The sequence below is a fragment of the Protomyctophum bolini genome, assembly GCF_963924005.1.
Source record: "Protomyctophum bolini genome assembly, chromosome: 18".
NCBI classification, from domain to species: Eukaryota; Metazoa; Chordata; class Actinopteri; order Myctophiformes; family Myctophidae; genus Protomyctophum; species Protomyctophum bolini.
Window position 1 is genome coordinate 18877345 of NC_137879.1, and position 23168 is coordinate 18900512.

At 42.4% G+C, this 23168-nt stretch overlaps 1 protein-coding gene across 4 annotated transcripts in view; it reads left to right on the forward strand.

Annotated features, from left to right (window-relative positions):
* Positions 1-22092, forward strand: part of LOC308332713 (arf-GAP with dual PH domain-containing protein 1) — a 26979-nt gene extending 4887 nt beyond the window's left edge. The window contains exons 2-11 of one of the 4 annotated variants that reach the window (XM_080788745.1): positions 5294-5421; positions 6199-6290; positions 11511-11593; positions 14255-14367; positions 14873-15019; positions 17099-17182; positions 19366-19428; positions 19689-19760; positions 20574-20802; positions 21773-22092. In XM_080788745.1, the coding sequence (XP_080644871.1) occupies positions 5294-5421; positions 6199-6290; positions 11511-11593; positions 14255-14367; positions 14873-15019; positions 17099-17182; positions 19366-19428; positions 19689-19760; positions 20574-20802; positions 21773-21801 (1040 nt within the window). In that variant the 3' untranslated portion in view covers positions 21802-22092. The other 3 variants (XM_080788748.1, XM_080788747.1, XM_080788746.1) reach the window with 3 other exon arrangements.
* The last annotated feature ends 1076 nt before the right edge of the window (positions 22093-23168 follow it).

A 23168-nucleotide genomic window follows, 5' to 3' on the forward strand; every position in this document is an offset into this window, starting at 1 on the left:
TCCCTCTGCAATCATTGCAGTGAACTAATTAAAATAGTAACTGTATTCTGACTTTTTAGCATTGTTGAGCCTTGTGAAGTTGTGATGTTTAATGTCCTGTTTGTTTTTTAGATTTATTTAAATTTTTATTATTATTATTATTATGTTTAGAAAACCATCCTGTGGACAGGTGTGGAAAATAAGCACTGCATCTGGTCTGTCCAATGCAATCATTATGTGCACACCAAATAAAATAAACAGCATAACATTGTTCAAGAGAAATGTCTGTTAGGCTACTTTGTGACAGACAATACAGTTATGTTGAATGTTAGTTAGCTAAAATAGCCAATGCCAGACAAATCTGTGCAGCATTTAATTCTAATGGCGAATTACCGGTATACGCCGTTTGCGTGATTCACATCATATTGCATCATTCAGATGAGGCCTGTCACTTTTCTTTGCGTTGACTTTGCGTGTATAGGTGCACACTGCTTCTGGAGAACTGCTGATCCAACCGACTTCACACTCGACTCTGCTCAGCTTGGGGCGTCAGCAATACAATACAATACACACAGCAAATGTGAAGGCGATTGGCTGGTTCTCGTGAAGAACAGTATAGTCACATACTCGCAGAGTAGTGTTGTACTCAAATACTATAGCTATTAATCACACTTAAAGGGCTTTACAGGCTCACATATTTAACAAAGGCAAAATGACAACCTGTTCTCCTATGAAAAACCCTTGATGGGGAAAAGAAAAGGAAGAAATATGGCAGGCTGAAAACTACGAAATGTCAATGCTGGTTAAGTGACAGTAATATTAACAAATTATACCCTATACACTATAGCATACAATAGCATCAGTAGTGTATTGTAAATCGACGCAGACATGATGCAATCTTATATATACTAGACCGTTTTGGATGGGGATTCTCTGTTAGGGGGACTGTGCAAGGCCAGCCACTATGTCAGCTTTTCCCAATGCATATTATGATGACTGTGGATGTGTTGTTCTCAGTAATCCAATTTACACACAGCACCTTGGAATGCATAGGGAGGGGGAAGCCCTGTGTGTGTGTGTGTGTGTGTGTGTGTGTGTGTGTGTGTGTGTGTGTGTGTGTGTGTGTGTGTGTGTGTGTGTGTGTGTGTGTGTGTGTGTGAGAGTGTTGCATGTGCGACTACTGTATGTATGCAGACATGTGTCTGTATGAACCCATTTGTAGGTCTTAGCGTGTGTGTGCGTGCATGAGTGTGTGTGTGTGTGTGTGTGTGTGTGTGTGTGTGTGTGTGTGTGTGTGTGTGTGCGCGTGCGTGTGTGTCACTTAGTCAGCCATGTAGCCAATCTTCCTGGCTGTTGTCTGGCGCTCCATTAATATGACTCACACAGCAGTGACCTCATCTCACAATGGCTGTGTGTAGGTTGGGGTGTGTGTGTGTGTGTGTGTGTGTGTGTGTGTGTGTGTGTGTGTGTGTGTGTGTGTGTGTGTGTGTGTGTGTGTGTGTGTGTGTGTGTGTGTGTGTGTGTGTGTGTGTGTGTGTGTGTGTGTGTGTGTGTGTGTGTGTGTGTGTGTGTGTGTGTGTGTGTGTGTGTGTGTGTGTGTGTGTGTGTGTGTGTGTGAGTAGTGAAGGGATTTCTGGAAGCCAAACGAGGAGATAAAACCTGGGGTGATAGCACAGATACAGATTATAGTATGAGCAAACGGTAAATTTATATCCATTCAGTATACAGTAATTACACATACGCTACCGTCAACATGGGAAAATGGTGATTGTATAAATGTGTAGTGATGAATGACAAAGTGTTTTGTTGAACCATATACTGCCAATGACTACACAGTATATGCCTACTTTTTGCGTCTCAGGTCATTGTCACTATACTCCCTATATATATAGACTCTTTCAGTATTGAGACATATGTATTTCTAACACCAACAAGTCCTCACATTTATATAAAGCCTAGGTTACTCTGAAGGCAATCTGGGAACCCATCAGCAAAAAGAAAAGAAAAAGAATGTAGACACCCTATGTCGGCCCATTTGCTCTCATTTCAGCCCTCCTCTTCCGGTGGTGCTGCTTTGTTAATTCATTCCTAATAACATGAACTCTATATACTATACAGTTCTTTAGCTGTGAGCCATTGAATAAAGCTTATTTTGACCAGGGGCGCAATCTGGGGAAGGAATAATTTTCTTTTTACTTCATTGCTGCGACCCAATGCACTTGCAGCCCTCTTTGTGTGGTCTGTACAGTAATTTACTTTATTGTACTGTATGTTCATTCTCAGCCTTGAACATACAGCCTTCGTGTGTGGTATAATGGGAGAGTATGTCTGCTGCACATGCATGTCCTATATTTCATGGCTGCATTGCACGTTGTGCATGGCGGTTTGTTTGGTGGTATGAGCGTAAGAGCAGCAAAAGACAAAGTGAGATGGAAATGTGGTCACGCCTAGCACACATAGTGGTAAGCCAAGCCGGCATACACATTTCACACATGTTGTCAACACGTGTACCATACACACAAAGTCACACGCGCTACAACACACCCACACAGACAATACCCATGTTTGCACACTTGCAGTGTCAGCAGGGTAACTGTACGATAGCCACATTCAAGGTCTTGGAATCCCGGAAAAGGTCGTAGCTGAGATAAGATGAGACGTAATTGATCCTCTTGAGATCAAGAGGATCAAGAGGTGACACTGAGATGAATATGGTCATCTCTGTATAGCTGTAGCCAACTGATACGTAGCAATAGGAGGTACAACAATCAAAACAAATTACAATTTAAAAAAATATTTTTAAAGAAAAATAATGAAGTCTCCTATCTCTCGCTCACTCGGTCTGTCTCTCTCTCTTTCTCTCTCTCTCTCTCTCTCTCTCTCTGTGTGTGTATCTGTAGATAATCTCACAAACCGCTGGACCGATCAGCACCAAACCTTGTATGCAAACTGCCACCAGGCGTATGGAAGTACCTCCAGTAATTATTTAAAAAAAATTGTCAAATGGTCTCAGATCATGTTGAAATCTTGCCCACATTTGGAGTCAAACAACTTAGATATGTTTTCGAGAAGAATAGATCAGAGATTCTCAACGTTTTTGGCTGGGGACATGTTTTGGCCATGTCTCACGCCCCCCTCCCCACCCCCAATACAAATTGACCGCTACAATAACCTTAATAATAGAGAAAATACATCATACAAATATACTGAAACCAGAAAGGAAAGTTTAGTACTATGTAAACTCTCAAAACATTTTTTTAATAATCTGGGAACCCACAAAATAATTTCAGGAATCAGGACCACCCGAAGAGGTTGGTCCACGCCCAATACATATACATTTTGGGGTGGATTACATGAAAAGCTTTGAGAACCACTGTAGTAGACATCAACTGACGTCACAGACGGGCCACATGAGGGCCATCCAATGACGCCGGGGGATTTAACGCCCGTGTTGTCAACAGAAAAGATGAGTCATAATACCTGTGCACTTTGTGCAGCAGTTGTTAGACTGCTCTCTTGTTCATATTCTGCGTGCCTCTGTCTCTTTGTGTCTCTGTTTCTGTGACTTTGAACAACTGTTCTTCTGATAGTGGAATTGATGATTAAGTTTGATGCCATCGGTGAAACGCACGGTCCTAAACCCACGCTGTGTGCTGTGTGTCGTGCCAGAGCCAAGGCACCGCGTGGTTGCACAAACTTTTGTGACTGCTAATTTGTTTTCAAGGACAAACACTTCATTGTGCTGAAGCCAAGTTGACTGTCAGCATGCACTCTGCTCTGCTGACTCACGGAGCGTGCGTGTGCATGTGTGTGTGTGTGTGTGTGTGTGTGTGTGTGTGTGTGTGACTGTGCACCATTTGCAAGTGTGAATGTCTGCATACTCTATGTGTGATTGCGACCATAGGTCACAGATTACTATGAAAACCTGAAAAACCTCCGTCACGCCACCATATACGGCCATCAGTCTGCCACGCCAAGTTATTGGTGCAGCCGCGCCCGGCAGCCGGCGAAAACTAGTGTTCTCAACAGGCCCGAAAATTAAGGCCCGGCCCTACCTGGGCCCTCATCAAACCCTGTACATTCAAGACACTGCCCCCGCTGCCACCCTTAGATCTCCATATGGAGATGACCTGTTCTGACATTCCATATGTTGATCTGACCTCATCAAACCCTGTACACACTCAAGACACCCTCCATATATGGACAGTACAGAATTAATTCCATATGTTGATCTGACCCCCCCATGCCAAAGCGCTTGCCCAGCAGTCTGCTGTCACCCAGGCAGATGCATGCATGGGTGAGAAGCCCTCAGGGTGTCATATATATATATATATATATATATATATATATATATACACACGCACACACATGCACCCACACACATGCATGTGTTTATACATTTGCATATGTCTTGTATTCCATGTCAAACGTGTCACACATGCACAACATAACACACCTGAATAGTACTACTTCGTCAAGAAACAAGTTTGATTATTTACAGTAGGAAACCTTAGCCAAGCATTATTTTAGTGTCCTGTTACAGGCTGGTAATATATCAACAGAAACACTAGTCCACACACACACACACACACACACACACACACACACACACACACACACTCACACTCACACTCACACTCACACTCACACTCACACTCACACAAACACAGCAACAACACCTTTATTGTTTATAATCTGATCCCTTGATCTGTTATGACAAGTATACAGGTTCCCTCCCTTTGTCCCCCTGTGTCTCTCTGTGCCCGCCTAGTGCCCGTCTAGTATTCCCTCCACTATTTCCATTTCTGTTTGTCTTTTTTTGAGTGGTGCAACCACTCCCTTACGGAGCTATGTGTGTGGGTGGGTGGCTGGGTGCGTCTGAGCACGAAAACAGCATGGTTGTTTTTCACCACCTGTGCGCAACCTAACACACACACAAACGCACATATTAACTGTATATATGGTGATTTTGGGTGTGCAGTACAGTACAGTACAGAAGGTACAGTAGAGGGACCCCCACACGGTAACTCGCTGGAATCCGGCCGGCACCCTGGGTGCGTTCCTGTGGGTCCTCTTTGGATAAAAGCACTATATAAATGTCGGACTCGCCAGTCGCCACATTGCTCTGGTGAAGAGTGGGAGGCTGGGAGCTAAACTGACTGAATTGTAAAAAGAAAAAAAAGAAATACAATGCAAATCACTGCAAATCACCGCTTTTCTATCCCTCTCTCCCTCCTTTTTATTTTCCTTTCCCTCACTCCATCTCTTACCACTGTCTCTCTCTCTCTCTCTCTCTCTCTCTCTCTCACTGTAGAACCAGACTGGGCATCATTGACTTTGGGCGTGTTTGTTTGCCAGGCCTGCTCCCTCCTCCATCGGAGCATTCCTCACATCAGCCGTGTCAAATCCATACAGGAGACCTGGGAGGCCAGCGAGGTGGAGGTACCGGAGGCAGTGACAAGACTCACAAGAGACATAGCACACATGCTGTTACGCAGCCATTCCTTCTGCTCATAAAATTGACTAACCAGTTTTATATTGCAGTGGACTTGCTATCAGGAGGTGATTGGTGGCTTAGGAACACTTTATGCCCCTCCTTACACTGTCTCCATGTCACCTGTTGGTAAACAAAAGGGAGTGACATTTGTATTCTGACTACATAAACCAGGGGTATTCAACTAGATTAGGCCTGGGGCCACAACTGTAGAATGATTGTGTGTGGGGGGCTGCTCACGAAAATGTGTGCGTTCTCAAAATGCATTTTGTGTTCAAACACAAAGATTTATGTAATACATTTGTGCACAGTATGAGCACAGGGTGATATATGTCTATACAAATATGCTACCTTTAAATAGATTTAGACCTATTTGACAGTGCATAAACATAATTGCCTTGACATTTACTGACGAGCGTCAACGAGCACCAGCTGAAAACACACACACACACACACACACACACACACACACACACACACACACACACACACACACACACACACACACACACACACACACACACACCAGCAGTACTCTAGTCTAAAGTGACTGGTGTCTGTCTCGTTTCTCTCTAAAAGCCTTTGTTTTTTGTTAGTTGTACGTTATAGACCCTTTTCAAGAAGAAGCAGTTTCAAAAGTACAGCATATTCTTTGTACTTTAATAATCTAATGTATTCAAACAATGTTTTTTTTTAAACTTTACTCTCCTGTCTTCCTTTCTTAGTTGATGGCTGCCTTGGGCAACAACACGGCCAAAGCCAAGTATGAACAGAAGGTCCCTCCATTCTATTACAGGCCCACACACTGCGACTGCAAGTAAGTCACCTTAGTTCACTATGTTAAAATAGTGTATAACAGTGCAACGCCTTTTGCAGGAAAGCCCTGCCAACCTCTCTTAAAGTTTTATCTGTCTACCACTGCAATTGTTTCATGCCTGGCAGGAGACTGCAGGTTAAAGAATGGCCTCCCCTCTACAGTATGTGAATGATACCAATTTACAATTTAGGCTTCTCCAGAGCAACGTATAAACTGAAGTCCAAGATATACTTGTTGCGAACGCAGTGAGCACTTACTATGAGACCTAGCAGATCATGTCTGTCTGTCTGTGTGTGTGTGTCTGTCTGTCCGTGTCCCCCCCCTTTGTGCCCATATATGGAGCTGAGTGATTTGTTTGTGATTGATGCAACACACTCCATATTTGGACGTATAGCTGCTTTGGGGACTCCTTATATGGTTATGGCTAAGTTAAAAACTTAACTTAAAAATAACATAACTTAAAAAAATAATAACTTAAAAATAAATCTTAAAAAACCCCAAATATGTATGAGCTGCGTTCGCTTCCCGCGTTTGCGCGTCTTACTGGTATTGTATGAACTCTACTGTACAGGTACTGTAAGTGACCAAGTAAATAGAGTGCCAAGAAAACAAGTGTGTGCAACCCAGTAAGTACTACCTCCACGGCATATAGCAGGTAGACATAAAACCTAGCATCTATTTAACCCATTTTGACCTGAGATCAGATTCTAAAAATGTCTTCTACATCCTGACAGTTTTCTGAAAAATCTATGTTTCTATGTCAGTGGTTCTTCGATTTTTCAAAAATTGCAGACCTAGCGGTCTTGTAGATCTGCTATTTTTCAATAGCTAAAGCGTAACATAATGCTAACACCAAAAGGAGTTCCCGCTCAATAAATCACATACATAGCATCTGTGGACAAGCAAACAGCAACATAATATGTTGCTGTTTGCCTTTTCACCTTTGTACATATTATGTACAAAGGTGAAAAGGTAAATATCTTAACTACAGTAGCATCTATATAACATGCAGTACCTAGCTACATACAATAATACAGATACAAAGAAATTAGTGTTAGGTGGTGAGGTACTGTAGAGTCTGTTGAGTTTCAGAAGTGTCAGAAGAAAGAACGTCCTGACTGAGAGGGAGAGATCACTCCACAGCTTGGGAGCCAGTAGAGATCTACAGTAGGGTGCCTGGAGTGTCGGCCAAAGGTTAGGGAAGGGACGAACAGATTGCCTTTGGTTGCTTTCCTATGAGAAACTCTCTTCCAGACTGCTAAATATGCCTATTAACTACGTCAAGAAGTGTCAGAAAGATCTTTCATCATGTTGAAAGCTTTTAAACATGGTCAGCTACTCACCTCTAAAACCACATCTTCCTTCCATGGAATCATAATCTTGGTTTCGTGTTTCGCTGTGACCGTTTATTTCTGCTCTCTAAATAAATAATGAAATGCCAAAAAGGTTCAAAGAACTTCACATCCACCAACATTTCCAAAGGTGTAGGAGCACCAGGGCAATGGCCCGTGGAGGAATATATGAATGATACCAATTTACAATGTAGGCATCTCCAGAGCAACATATAAACTAAGTCCAAGATATGAGGATTACCTGTATATCATGTTCAACGGTGTAGGAGCACCAGGGCAAGCTGGGGGTGCCATGGAGGATTCAAACCCAGTCTCCAGGGTGATGGGTCAGTGCTTTACCCTCACCACTCACACATATGTGAGGTATAAAGAACTTTTTCTAAATTAGCTTTAATGTGTACGGGACTACTACTTCATTTTATTGTTGGCTGTTCCACTCCTACGCAGCTGTCCAGTGAAAGCAGGTGTGCAACAAGAGATTATCGACTATCTCTGTATACTCTAAAATGATGCAATACCTAAAAACTGCTGATCATACAGGCATATGACAACTCTCCTTGATTTAGTGGCTTGTTTCCCACTCAGATACCTAATAGCTCTAAAAATGGCCCCACTCATGGTGTTGTTGTACGGCACTTTGAAAGCAAGCAACCACTACATGACTTGGCAAATGGATAATGTGCACGTGGCGGAATGACCTCACCGCCCCTGCCAGAGCAGCAGAGTCGAATCACCCTTTATCTTTCGTTGTAAAATGAAAAGCCATCTCTCATACGTCCTCACTTCACCCTCTCCACCCAGAATCAAATACTTTTTGTTTCCCCCTGTTCTTTCATCCGTTCTGTCAGTTCCTGGTCTCCTATTTTAATACTGGCACCTTGTCCTTGTCCCCTGTATTAGGTGATGTTCTAGGTCATAGGGACATCATCTGAGTGCCATTGTTGAAGCATGTAAAATATACAGTTGATCTTGTGAAATGTTGCATATTTTAATATTTCCAAAATTATTATATGTCAAAACCCACGTTAAAACTGTTCCTGTGTGTGGGGAGGAAGGGGAGAATGTTTAGGCCTGTCACAAAAATGCAAAATGATATTTATACCACTTAAATGGTGTAAAAGATCAGTTTCTCCAGATAGGGTAAATTGCCGATCACAAATAGGTTAAATGTAGATTACCGATACTGCCGTCGAATTATTATAAATTTCTGAGACATTATTATTTACAGTTGTGACGACACAGAGACAACTCCCTGACAATATCGCTGAGACAGTTTATTTATTTTTGGGCCACAATGCTTATATGAGACAATTTAAAATGAAACTTCTATGACAGTGCTGACATAATGAAGTGACATTATTCCGGTAGAGTGTCTCAGCCCTGTGGTCGCTCATCGCCTATATTAAGGCGTCTTACTGGTAGTTAGCAATTACTGTAGGAGTAGTACGCCTAACTCCTAGCTGATGCCCCTTGGTTTAACGGGTGCTGAGGATGTAAGTGTTTCTTACTCTCATATAAGAAGTGCTTCATACAAATGGAAATGGAAACAGAAGTCGTTGAAGTTACTGTGCTGTGTGTGTCTGTGGTAAAGGCCTCACAGGGGAATGCTGTTACGACAAAATGAGACCACACGTCATGCCTGCCACTGTCTGGTTCACTTTGTTTCCTCTTTTGTGTGTGTGTATGTGTGTGTGCGTGTGTGAGTGTGTGCGGCTGTGCGCGCGTGTGTGTGCGTGTGTGTGTGTGTGTGTGTGTGTGTGTGTGTGTGTGTGTGTGTGTGTGTGTGTGTGTGTGTGTGTTTTGCGGCGTGAGGGCCGGGGTGGAGGGCAGAATCCCAGAATCCTCAGGAAATTGTTCTCTCTCTCTCTCTCGTTCAATCTATCTAGCTTTTTATCAATCCTACCTATTACTGCCTCTCTACTGTCTCTCTTGCCATCTCTTTCTCTCTACCCATCTCTTTATGTCTGTTTATCTCTCCTTCTATCTCCATCTGTCTGCCCAGTTGTCTTATCCATCAGTCTGACTGCCAGCCACATGCCTCCAAACTCAAAACAGACAGACAGACAGACAGACAGACAGAGGAAAAGTGACATAGTTCAATGTTGAAAGTATGTGTATGATGTCACGGAATGAAGCTAGAATGTGCCTGTGATTGTTATGTTACGCTTGTTTGGCAGGACATCTACAGTATATAGTAGTCAGAAACATTTATCAATAAATGAGGCGTTGATTTGTGTGAGCTCTGCTTTACTGAAGATGCACAGCACAGTACTGTACAGTACACAAACTACACATACAGTACCTTCACCCTGGGGCATCAAAGGTCTGAAACAACAGAAATTGCCACCCTTTTTGCAGCATAAGACCATTGAGTCATTGTAGAGATGATGTAACCTTGCTTAGTGGGGCGGCAGTGGCTCAGGGGTAGAGTGACCGGATGGGAACTGCAAGGTTCCCAGGCTCCCCCAGAGATTTTTTTTTGCATATGCATATGCACAATGCATATTAATGGACGTCACATGGACGTAAATACACCGGATATAACACAGTTGCTAATTTTCTTCCGCAGTCCTCACAAGAAACATAAAACGGAAAACAGACAGGCAAACAGTGGAATACATTTACATAACATTACATAGGGAACACAGAAATACACCTAAAATAATCATGAATGGTTGCAGCTTTGGTTTTCAAGCAACCATTTTTTCAGATTAAATTTAAAAGATGGAAATGTAGTACAATCCCTTATACGCAGAGGAAGGCCATTCCATGCTACACAACCCTGTACTGAGAGGACATTTTGGGCGAATGTTGTTTGCCGGTGCGGCACTTCTCAGTCTCCTCTTTTTGGCATTCAAGAGTAGACATGAATCTATAAGCCAGTCTTGAATGCTTGTCAGGGCTGAGGTTAAAATTATTGACACATCTGCATATCTTTTACCATGGGCAAGTACAACAGCATCATCTGCATACATCTGGACATGTAGATTATTACATACTTCAGGTAGGTAATTTATGTACAGAGAGAACAAAATTGGACCTAGTATTGAGCCCTGGGGGACACCGACCGAACAGGTGTGGTAGGGAGATTTTACACTGTTGACACTTACACACTGTTTTCTGGTGGATAGATAGGAACTAAACCATTCTCTAGCTTCTGGAGAGAAATTAAATGTGTTAATTTGGACAAGAGGACCCGGTGACAGACGGTGTCGAACGCCTTCTTGAAGTCCAGGAACACCGCCATTGCACAGGGAGCTCTGTTCAAAGCACACTTACATTTTTCTATGAACAGGCAACTTTCCATCGAGGGGGAACAGTGCGTTGTCTGATGGACAGATTTACCAGATGTGTGATTGATTCGTGCCACCAGAGATTCAGCATTTGTTTTTAAAACGTTTGTATCGAGCCCATAGGCATCCTTGGCTTTGGATGCTTTCAGTGATCTGATGATATTTACCACCTCTGTTTTCGTAATTTCCTTTAGGTTAAAGATGGGGAGGTCTTTTTGGATAGGGCGGGGTACAATACATAAATAAAAGCCATAATATCTTCCACACGCACACACCGCACGTGTACAAATGCACATACGCACGCAAGCACACACACGCACACATGCACACACAAACACAAACTCACTGGTCACTGGGACAAATGTATGACCATTTTACCATAAACATGCTAAAGGATGCTCTAATGGGTTATACTGTTGGCTACAGTATAATACTGGCGATGAAGCTAACTGTGTGTGTGTGTGTGTGTGTGTGTGTGTGTGTGTGTGTGTGTGTGTGTGTGTGTGTGTGTGTGTGTGTGTGTGTGTGTGTGTGTGTGTGTGTGTGTGTGTGTGTGTGCTGTCACGTGTTTCCAGGCTGCTGAGAGAGCAGTGGATCCGAGCCAGGTACGAGAGAAACGAGTTTGAATTCATTGAGAAACAGGAGCCTTACTCTGCAGGTGAGTACACTAGTGCACGCACGCACGCACACACGCACACACACACGCACGCACGCTGAAGAGGAAACCATTTCTCTGTCATAACTGTCAACACGGAAGTGTTTACTGTCTGCTGGACAGAAATCTCCTTGTCTGTTTACACAATTCCCACACATTTATATCCTCCACAGCAGCCATTCCCAACCTGTGGGCCAGAGCCTACTGGTGGGCAGTGGGGATATTGCAGGTGGGTCTCCAAATAATTGGCAAAACACTAAGATTTTAACACATTTGATGCTAAGGACGGGTATACTCGTCCAATTAAATAAATACACGAGGTGCTCTAGACGAGGATATACTCGTCCTAAGGAGTTTAATATTCGATATAAGAATGCCTCGCTATTTTCCATTTTTTGGAAGCGCTCCGGTTGCTAGGCACGGTTGCTAGGGCCTCGTCTGCAACGTGTCTGCGTGGCCAACCCCATTAGCTTCTGTTTTACCAGAAAGCCACAGCCTTTCTATGCTCTTTTCTCAGTGTGCGTGCGACCGCGCGTGCGTGCTGTCCATTTCCCATTACTCTAAAGCACTCTCACTCGTATTGAAGGAAGAGTTTCTTTTTCATTGGCAGACAATGATCTCATATGTTCACCATTCATTTAACTGGGATGGAAACACATCCACACATGCACAGACACTGTAGGCTTCAGGGGACTAGCAATACCATAGTGTGGGACCATAAGCATGATCACAGTAATTTTTAAGCATGTAAATGTGCCGACACAGCATTGTGTGTGTGTGTGTGTGTGTGTGTGTGTGTGTGTGTGTGTGTGTGTGTGTGTGTGTGTGTGTGTGTGTGTGTGTGTGTGTGTGTGTGTGTGTGTGTGCGATAAAGAGAGAGAGATGGGGATGCCGATATCAGCAGAATGACTGCCAAATAGAGCACAATGACTGCCGTAGAGCTAAATTTGTATGTGGGTGCGTGCTTCAGTGTGTGTATGCGTGTGTATGCGTGCCACTATTGGAAGTAACCTGGCCTTAGCAGTGGACAATTTTCACATTGATCCAAAATGCAGACGAGAGCGAGAGAGAGAGAGAGAGAGGGGGGGGGGGGGGGGGGGGGTGTAAGGAAGGGCTGGGAAGAAAGGAGAGAAGGAAAGATGATGATGGGGACAGAAGAGAGGAGGACGCAAAGGGTGACGAAGACGGAGGTGCAGGGAGGGAAGAGAGGATCATGGGGATCTGGAAAAAGGGGTGTGAGGGGCGCAGAGGAGACGGAGCGAGGGAGAGCGAGCTAGGGCTATTGATCAATGAGGTAATGCCATTATAGGGGAATGTCTGATGTCACAGAGAGAGAGAGGGAGATAGGATTGAAACAGAGAGTGAGACAGAAGCCTTGGGAGAGAGAGAGAGAGAGAGAGAGAGAGAGAGTGAGAGAGAGAGAGAGAGAGCGAGAGAGAGAGAGAGAGAGAGAGAGAGAGAGTAACTTTGGAAGACAGACACATGCCAGGGTATCTCACCATTCACTGGACTGAAAGCGCTGTCGAGGGTAGAGAAAGCATGCAGACTTGGAAGGAGGAGAGAAAACCAATAAAGACCTGGTGGGGGGGGGGGGTGAGGGGGGGCTAGGTGGTAGTTGAGCGGGAACTGAAGAGAGGTATAGGGAGGGACTGGCTGGGAAGGAATTAACGGAGTTGCGGTAGAGAGAAGATGGAATGAAGAACAGCGAGGCTCCGGGGACAGGAAGTCAGAAGACGCAGAGAGAGAGAGAGAGAGAGAGAGAGAGAGAGAGAGAGAGTGTTTAATAGCCGCCACAATGCTTTTCAAAAGGGATGGTTTGACCAAACATTTGTGTTTGATGGCAAGCAAAGACACAGAACATGTGTTTGATATGTGTGTAGGAGGCCACAGAGTGTAACAGTGGACATAAATTTTACAGTGTGGAGCATGTCAACATTAGCAGAGAGGCATCAGACAAGAAACAGAGTGTCTGACAGAGAGTGAGAACATTTTAAGTCTGTGTTACTGTGTACAACTACAAGCAAAGTGTGTGTGTGTGTGTGTGTGTGTGTGTGTGTGTGTGTGTGTGTGTGTGTGTGTGTGTGTGTGTGTGTGTGTGTGTGTGTGTGTGTGTGTGTGTGTGTGTGTGTGTGTGTGTGTGTGTGTGTGTGTGTGTGTGTGTGTGTGTGTGTGTGTGTGTGTGTGTGTGTGTGTGTGTGTGTGTGTGTGTGTGTGCGCGTGCGTGCGTGTGTGCAAGAAATAAATCTATAAATATGAAAGAAAGGGGTTAAAATGCTTTGGGGAGACAGAAATAGACAGCAGAGAGAGAGAGATAGAGAGAGGAGGAGGAGAAAGAGGAAGCTAATTGTGTGGGCAATACTGATACAGAAATAGAAAATAACAAATGTGTATAAATAGAATCAATGTGTCATCAGTCTTTTCACCGTGGAATTGTTCTTCCTTTGTGTGTCATATTATCTTGTACTGCACTTCCAGTGCACCTCACAAAAAATGTGTACAACAAACGATACATGTAGAGCATGAACAATATTAGAAATTAATCCACAATAGTTTTTAACAAAACATTTGAAACTATTATAGATGTGGGTGGGAAATTTGATGCAGTACCACAAGGATTCCTGCATCACCGCCCTCTTCTTCCTCTCTTCATCTGTCTCTACCCAGGGTACCGAGAAGGGTTTCTATGGAAACGAGGGCGAGACAACGGGCAGTTCCTCAGCCGAAAGTTCATCCTGTCTGAGAGAGAGGGAGCCCTCAAGTACTTCAACAAGCAGGACGTAAGCAGGGCGCGGTCCACATTATTCCATCTGAAAATGTTGCACATTATAAAATAAATAAGCACTTGTGTAGTCCATCACACCATTTTCGTCCATCATACAGTTTTGGAACACTTTTCTGTGTTTTTCCCACTTTAGTCAGTAATGTCCTTATAAGCAACGCCTAAATATAAAAACAAAATGCTGCAATAGAGCATTTTGGAGAATCAAACAATACAATTTTAACATTTTTTTTCCAAGATATTTTTTGTGATTTTGATACTACAGTGGAAGAGTGAGAGGAAACAGAGACTGGAAGTGACACGCAGAAACGTTAGTCAGGCTCGGGGATCGAACATGTGACTTGCTGTCATTGGCACCCTGATTACACAAAGGCCTTTCGATAGACGTTTGATTTAGCAAAAAAATAGAAAGACTGAGGAAAGAAGCACTATGGGTCCATGGGTAGATAGATATGTAACCATAATATTTGTTGTCCCGTTTGTTGTCTGTGCCTCCTTCTAAGGCCAGGGACCCCAAGGCGGTGATGAAGATTGAAACGCTCAATGCCACATTCCAGCCAGCCAAGATCGGTAACCCCTGTGGCCTGCAGATCACCTACCTGAAGGACAACAGCACTAGGAATATCTTTGTCTACCACAGTGATTCCAAGGTAAAGTAGACTGGCCCCTGGATTCCACACTGCTCAGATCTATGATGTGTCTGCAACGTGGTTGTGTTCTACATGTGTACAGCTTCAAACACGTTTTGAAACAACAAGCCTATACAGAGTTTTGAACAGTTTTAACTGGGTACTGTAAAAATTGAAAATACACATTTGAGTAGGCCAGAACCATCACAGACTAGTGTAGTGGAGAGACACATCTGGTACATCTGAAACATGACTCTGGTGGAATCACAAGCATTGTGTAGACTGTAGAGTGGACGCAGCCACCTATACTCAAGCATTAATGCGTCACAGCCGCCAAATGACGGAGCCACATGTCTCCATTTATACACACAGAGTCGCCAGGCTGTTCTTTTCACCTGACAGGACTAGGAGGAGTTTCATTGCAGAATTGAACCCAGGTCTCTGTGTTGGTAGGCACTAGGCAACAAGTGTTTTATCTTTACACTGACCTAACTCCCATTTCTAAATGTTAAACTCCTGACACAGTATTTCACATTTCTGTAAATTGTTAGGTGGGCTGCATAAGGATAGGTGTACAAACCTCCACACATTGCGCCTGCATGTACCTCAGGCTCCAGTTGCACAATCATATTATAGACTAGTATCTGGACGAGTGGCTCCTGTGTGTGTGTGTGTGTGTGTGTGTGTGTGTGTGTGTGTGTGTGTGTGCATCACATACTTTTGAGGGGCGCTAGCCCCTCCTATGCCCATCTTTGTGTCTTTCCGTGAACCACATAGCGATGATTTGATTGGCTGAGCAGCCCATAGCGATGATTTCATTGGTTGAGCAAAGTACGTATTGATGATAAAAGGACAGAAATGTGAAGACGGAAAAGTGAGGATGCAAATTGTGATTGGCCGGAATGAGGATGATGTATGATGATGTATGATAAGAGCGCCCCTCACTTCACACAGGTGTGATTTCTTTATACTTTTTTGGAAATGTGGACACTTAATAATGGAAGAAATGTGGCTTTGATTTGACTGAAATGTTGCCCATATTGGGAGTCATATGTTGTAGACCTCTGACATCATTGATGACAGACTTCACAGGCTGGCCACATGAAGTCCAGGGGGCCATGCCGTCCCATGTTGATGCAGAGATCCACATGCTTCGTTTTTCATATTTTATTTTTATGCTGTGCCATCCAGTGAGCTGGCAGTCGAATCCTTTGGTCCTTAATCTGCCCAGTAACAGAGTCTGTTTCCCTAACCAGACACATGCACGCACGCACGCGCACACACACACACACACACACACACACACACACACACACACACACACACACACACACACACACACACACACACACACACAGTCTCTCTGGGATTTTAATGCTGAGCACACAAATCATTGCTCCCAATGCCACTACTCCTCTGGGATAAAGGCAGGAATTAAGTAAGGGAGAGCGAAAAAGAGAGTGAGGAAAGGAAGAGGTGGAGGGAGGGAGACAAAGTGAGTCATAGCCAATAAAAAAAATGATGGAGAAAGATGGAGATGGACAGATGAGAAAGAAAGAAAGAAAGAAAGAAAGAAAGAAAGAAAGAAAGAAAGAAAGAAAGAAAGAAAGAAAGAAAGAGAAAGAGAGAGTAGAAAATGCGAGTCATATTTAGCTAGCCAGAGAGAGAACAACAGAGACAGAGATAGTCAGTCAAGAGATGAAAACAAAGAGAAAGAGGGAGTAAGGCAGAAATGAAGAGTTTCTTGCATCCTCTGCTGGTCATATAGTGTCATAGCAAACAGAAATAGAGTTCAGTAATTCTATATCATCCACAGCCATCAACAATGTTTGCATTATATGCATGTCGCACTACTTGGCACCGACACCAAATAATACACCAGTGCCCCCAAAGATAATAAGTTAAGCCAGCCCTACAAAAATGGTTTATTGTTAAAATAAATACTAGAGGTCCAATCAATGTGATACTTTATGGCCTTATTGAAATGTTTTGACAGCACAGGACATTCATTCTGAGATGCTTTCGAGATGCCTCTCTTGCCACCGGCGCCATCTGTTGAGGATAAATGAAGGACGTTGACCAGTGTGCTTGTTCCTACAGGAAATGGTCGATTGGTTCAACGCCATCAGAGCCGCCAGGTTTCACTACCTGCAGGTTGCCTTCCCCGGAGCCAGCGATGAAGAGGTTGGAACAAACTCTATTAACTAGAATATTAACCAGGTTTCACTACCTGCAGGTTGCCTTCCCCGGAGCCAGCGATGAAGAGGTTGGAACAAACTCTATTAACTAGAATATTCGTAGTCTCTAGCCTAATACTGAATACATTGTATTGAATCTGAAATACCATAACAAGTCTTCTACACAGAGGAGATGCAATGCACTTCTGGTTAACATGTGAAGTTATACAATATGGTATAATGATGCAGCAAATGTAATGCTATGATAATGAAAATATTTTAGTTCTCAACAATGGCTAAAGAATATCATTTAAATGCTGGCTTAAGTTTTATTAAATCTGTGAATACTGTCATCTGAAATGATCACTTTATGTTTACGTATGTGACATTTAAAAGTCTAGAGAGAGAGATATTTAACAGAGGCACATTGTTCATAATGTTGATACAAAATTATTAATAAATGTTTTATGTGTTACATAGTTTGCAGAGGAACAAAGATAGGGATAGATGTGACGAAACAGAGAGGTATCAAATATAGATGAAGTAGATGAAGACTGTCAGGAATAATTTGCTGCATTGCTTTGAACAGCTATTACACATTTGGCATCTGGTTGTCATTAATTAAATAGCATTGGTTGATATAGTCTTCTGCTTTTTAGAGGCAATTATAGCACATTAAAATTGCAAGGCTCTTCCATCTCGCAGAAAAGCAGAGCCTCAAAGTAATGTAAACGACTTCATTAATAAATGACAGGCTTTAAACATTGTGTTTGACAGACAAGGAGTGCATTTACATGCAAATAAGAAATATTTGTGTACACATGGATATTGGTGATGTGATTACTCCAATAGTTGTGGCTGCTGATTATTTGCATTATCGTCTTATGCTCCATGGGAACAAACCCCTACCCACACTCTCTCTCCCTCACTGTCCCTTCTCTGTCCCTCTGTCTACTCCTCTCTCTTTATCACTTAAGAGGAGACAAAGGCGGGGTCAGTGATTGCTACAGTAGCAGATCTTATGTATCATTAGCAGGTCTTATGTCTGAGAAGGAGATGAAACAAAACGTACAGCAGTGTGGGCTGTGGGGTTGTGGATTATTAGAACCGTTGGCTGAACTGGTGGTGCGGAGCCGAGCCGTCATAGCCAGGCCTCCAACTATGACGAACAAGGGTTACTCCTGGCAGACTAAACCTCTTCTGCTTGTAATTAGGTAAAGCTGTGAGCCCTGGCACAAAATGCATGCCCCAGTCCAGGAATAATTGTTTTATTTTTAAAGAATATTTCAGATAGGATTTTAGAAACAGGAAACTGAGAGGAGAGGAGACAACATGGTCCAAGCAGCTCACAAGGAGCAGTCTAGTGTTGCCTACTAACTAGCCGTGCAACCAAGCACCCCAGTTAGAAATCATTTTGAGTTGCCTTTCTCCAGCTGTTTACTCTTCTCCATGCATAGGAGTTCACCTGTGTCCTACCTGCATTCTCTACCATGGGCCTTGCATGTGCCTAACAATGTCGATTTGTGCAGGCATTCACCATTGCAGTTTGTCCATGAGGATCCTGAATTCGGCATCATATGTACATACTTACTGGCCGACTCCATGAGAAAAAACTAACAAAAAACAGCAACTCTAGTTCTTTGCTGACCAGGGCACACTTCATGCAGGGTCTCTCAGCTTTACTTTAGACATGAAAGGAAAGAAAAACTGTGCCAAGCCAACATCTCTTGTGCTACGTCTGTAGTTCTGTACTTTCCTAGACATATAACTTTTTTGAACCAGAGGTTAATCATCTCTTTAGGACAGAAAATGAAATGAAAGTTATCTTTTGTATACCCATATACACACACATGACTGATGCATTGCAGGGTAACAATTCCACACTGCTCAGTTCTTCACACTCACACAGCACTTCCGATCCACCTCCCTAGGAGTAGGACCCCCTGTCCCTGCTCCTGTAGTCTCAGCTCTGTCCCTGTGGAGGGCGCTGCTTCCTGGTACATCACAATCCCAACAGCACCATACCCTGGGGCATGGGATTCATGCAAAAAGAAAATATATATAGGGGGCTCCAGCTAAAATATATATCGGGGACATTATGTTTATGTGGTAGATGTAGTATCCATGTTGCTAGAATATACCTTCCAAACTATGATTTTCTATTGTATGTCATGTTCTTTATCTCTCCAGCTGGTACCAAAGCTAACAAGAAACTTCATGAAAGAAGGCTTTATGGAGAAAACAGGCCCAAAGGTTGGTCTTTGTAAATACATTAGTGTCTACCACAACCACGGTTATATGTACTTTATTTTACTGTACTGCACTGTAGCCTACCTACTGTATGTCTAACCCAAGATATACACCCAATGATTTGCTATTCATTTTGATCATAATGCACTGACAGCTTTCTATTTTCTCTCTCTCTCCCCACACACACACACACACACACACACACACACACACACACACACACACACACACACACACACACACACACACACACACACACACAGCACACAGAGGGCTTTAAGAAGAGGTGGTTCACTATGGATGACAGGAGACTCATGTATTTCAAAGACCCTCTGGTGAGAACATGCCCATGCCCCTCCTTGACCTTCAGCTGATCAGGTTGCTTATGTGGATTGTCAACTAACATGACCTTTAACCCTGTAACACCCAGTTGCTATAATACAACATATTTTAATTAATTCATTCATTTAAATGTTTATGTTCTTTTTTCACCTAAACATCATCATTGATGTTCATTGCAATGCCATTGGTCATGATATTTGCATATAAATACCCCCCACAGAGGCTGAAATTCACACAAATGAAAAATCTCTGGACTAAATTTTGAACAATTTTGAACCTATGACCTTTGACCTTTAACCCTGATAAAAGTAAGTAAAATAACTGTAATATATGTTTTTTTGTGATCATTAGAATGTCTAGAACATGTTTTATTCATTATTGTGAAAGATATCCCCCAAATGTAAATTATTAATTTATTATTCTTAATTTAATTATTATTATAAATGTGCATAACATTTGCATAAAACTTATTTTACATTATTTCCTCTAATAAGTCCTAGTAGTAAATAGTTGTAGTAAGGTTGAAATCTCTTTTTTGCAAGTAGAAATTAATCCGGGTGTTAAGATGACAAAACAAACTCACTCACGATTCATGATCATTTTGTTCCAACGCTTTCGGGTTCTCAATTTAAAATTCTTTCATTATGTCGTTGACACTGTACTTTCCTTTTAATTTATCCCTCTGTTGCTCTCTTTCGCTGTCCCACTTTAATTATCTCTGACTCTTTGATTCCTGTTCCATGTATTTGTCTGTCTTTGTCTCTCTCTGTGTGTCTCTGTCTCTGTTTCTCCCCCTCCCCACTCAGGATGCCTTTGCTCGTGGTGAAGTGTTTATTGGCAGTAAAGAGAACAGCTACACTGTGCTCTCAGGCCTGCCCTTATCCACACAGGGCCACCGTTGGAACCACGGAATCACCATAGTAACACCAGACAGGAAGTTCCTGTTTGCATGTGAGACAGAGGCAGAGCAGCGGGATTGGATAGCAGCCTTTCAGAGGGTCATCAATCGACCAATGAGGCCTCAGGAATATGCAGGTACAAGGAAACGTACAAGGGTGTTATTATAAATTAAATGATAAAACTTAAAATTAATGTAAAGCTATAGGTTCTGAAGTTATATTTTTACCATTCCCTTTATAGCTAAATGGGTAGTACTTGCTCATACTGTATGCTGCCATGGTTTGATGGTTAGGAATGAATTCATGCTAAACATGTATCCACTATCAATAGTACGGTAATGTAAAACTAGAATGATGCAATTAGCAATTGTTGTTGCCTCTTGTAATACATTTTATCAGGCTTGATATAAGTGAAGATGCTGATGTCATACAGTACAGTATGTCATACATCATAATAATGGAAAACTCCCTAGACCCCATAGATCATTATGACATAATAATGGAAAACATCCTTCCTTCTAAACTACACGTATTTTTGTTCAGCACCCGTAAAATCTTTTGATATGTGCGTGCGTCTGTTTATAATAATGGAAAACCCACATGACGTCAGAAGTTACTCTAGCAACTAGAACTAGAACTGGCAATAATAATAGTCTGATTGCTGTGTGACCATCCACACTAATGATTCACTAATTGCTTGAGTAGTTATACAATTGCCATATTCTGTACATTCAATAGCCATATTGAGCATTAGAATAGTTAAAGGTATACTGTTAGTAATGGATCACTAATAGTGCAGGACAAATTATATCTGAAAGCTAGAGTGTATGTATAATGCAGAAATAGAAATACTAAGTAGTAAAGTCAAACGTTACTCTGAGAGGTATATTGGTACATTCGACTGTAAAGCATAAATTGACTGAAGCAGGCTATACAGTAGCACTACTGTGCACCGGTTGCTGCACAAGTTCTGCAGTTACAGCTGCATCCACAGTGCTTTGGACTCTTTATGGGTTATCCTTCTGAAACCAACTCTAGTGTGAAACATACTGCATTGCAGTGGTGATTATCACAGTGTGGTCATTGTTTTTTGCTTGCCTTCGTAGTGGAGGCCCATTTTAAACACAAGCCTTGAAGACCGGCGCGGGCTTCACAGAGCCGCAAACTCAAGGGGAACGGCCCCGTCTCATTCAGACCATAGAGACATAGAGCGAGAGAAGAACCTACTGCACAACCAGAGATGGTGGACCCTGCTGTACTGTACCTTTGTGGCAGGACAGGAAGTAATAATGGGGGCAAGAAGAGAGAAACAGGAAGGAGGAGGATGTCCACACAGCAAAATGCTCATGGTGTAATAGAACTCTCGCATCTTATTTTGTGGATGAAAGTTTAGTGGTCAGAGCCCAAAGTTTCAGAAGGTTTGCAATCATCAGTTGCTAGGCATTATCATGACCCCCCCCCCCCCCCCCTCAGTTTCTCAGTTGACTCCCCCCCGCCTTGTGAATGCTCATTCCACCTGTGATCTAGTCAGTGTAATTATGTCATTTTCAGTCATTTCGGCGTGTGCTTAACAAAGCCAATGGATATAGTTAATTTATTGAATGTACAGTTTTGAAGGTGACTGTGGCTTTTTATCCTGTGTGGGGAATTGTGATTTTCTTGGAAAACCTCTGGATTAATAGGACCCTGTAAATGACATATTCTTTGGCATTAGAATCTGCTGAAGATTAATCTACTCTACAAGGTGCTTATATGCATAAAAAAAAGAAAAAAGTACAAACTCTGAAATAACCCGCCCCGTCTCACATAATGTAGCTGCCGTTTTACAATTTACATTCAGACATGGTTATTTTATGCCAAAATCTGATAGCTGTTTTCTTTATTTATTTGAACTACTGTATATATTAAATTATTGTGGACGTGAATGCTGCTTAAAAAGATTGTAATGTGACTGGATTGTAATTTATTTGATATGCGCCCGCCCCCATTTTGGGCATGCCATTATAGGCATTAATTGTTTCAAAGATTTTGAAAATAGCGGATCTACAAGCTCACAACGCAGCTTGAGCGTGTAGATCAGCTGTTTTGAAGATTTCTTTATTTTTAATTCTTTGAAAATAGTGTAACAGACAATGATGGTAGTTAATTTCTTCCTGAAAATCTAAAATACAGCTGAAGCTGAAATTAATTGATAGACTGGTATGTCTTTTGTGTACACTGAAATATGTTACAGTAGAGTAGAGTAGAGTTTGTTTTGGTCATTATAACAAATCAATCAAATCAATACTTTTTTTTTTTTTTTTGCAAAAGAAACAGATTCACTGGTATTCACAAGTAGATGGTATTCACAAGTAGATTCACTGCAATGGACAAAAAAAAGATATATATACGGTATATATATTTTTATTTATTTGATGAAATCATCGGCTAAGTGGAGCCTCTAGCGGCCTAGCCTATCTCCTGCTGGCTCATAGTTCTTTTTTTATTATTTATTATAAGCAC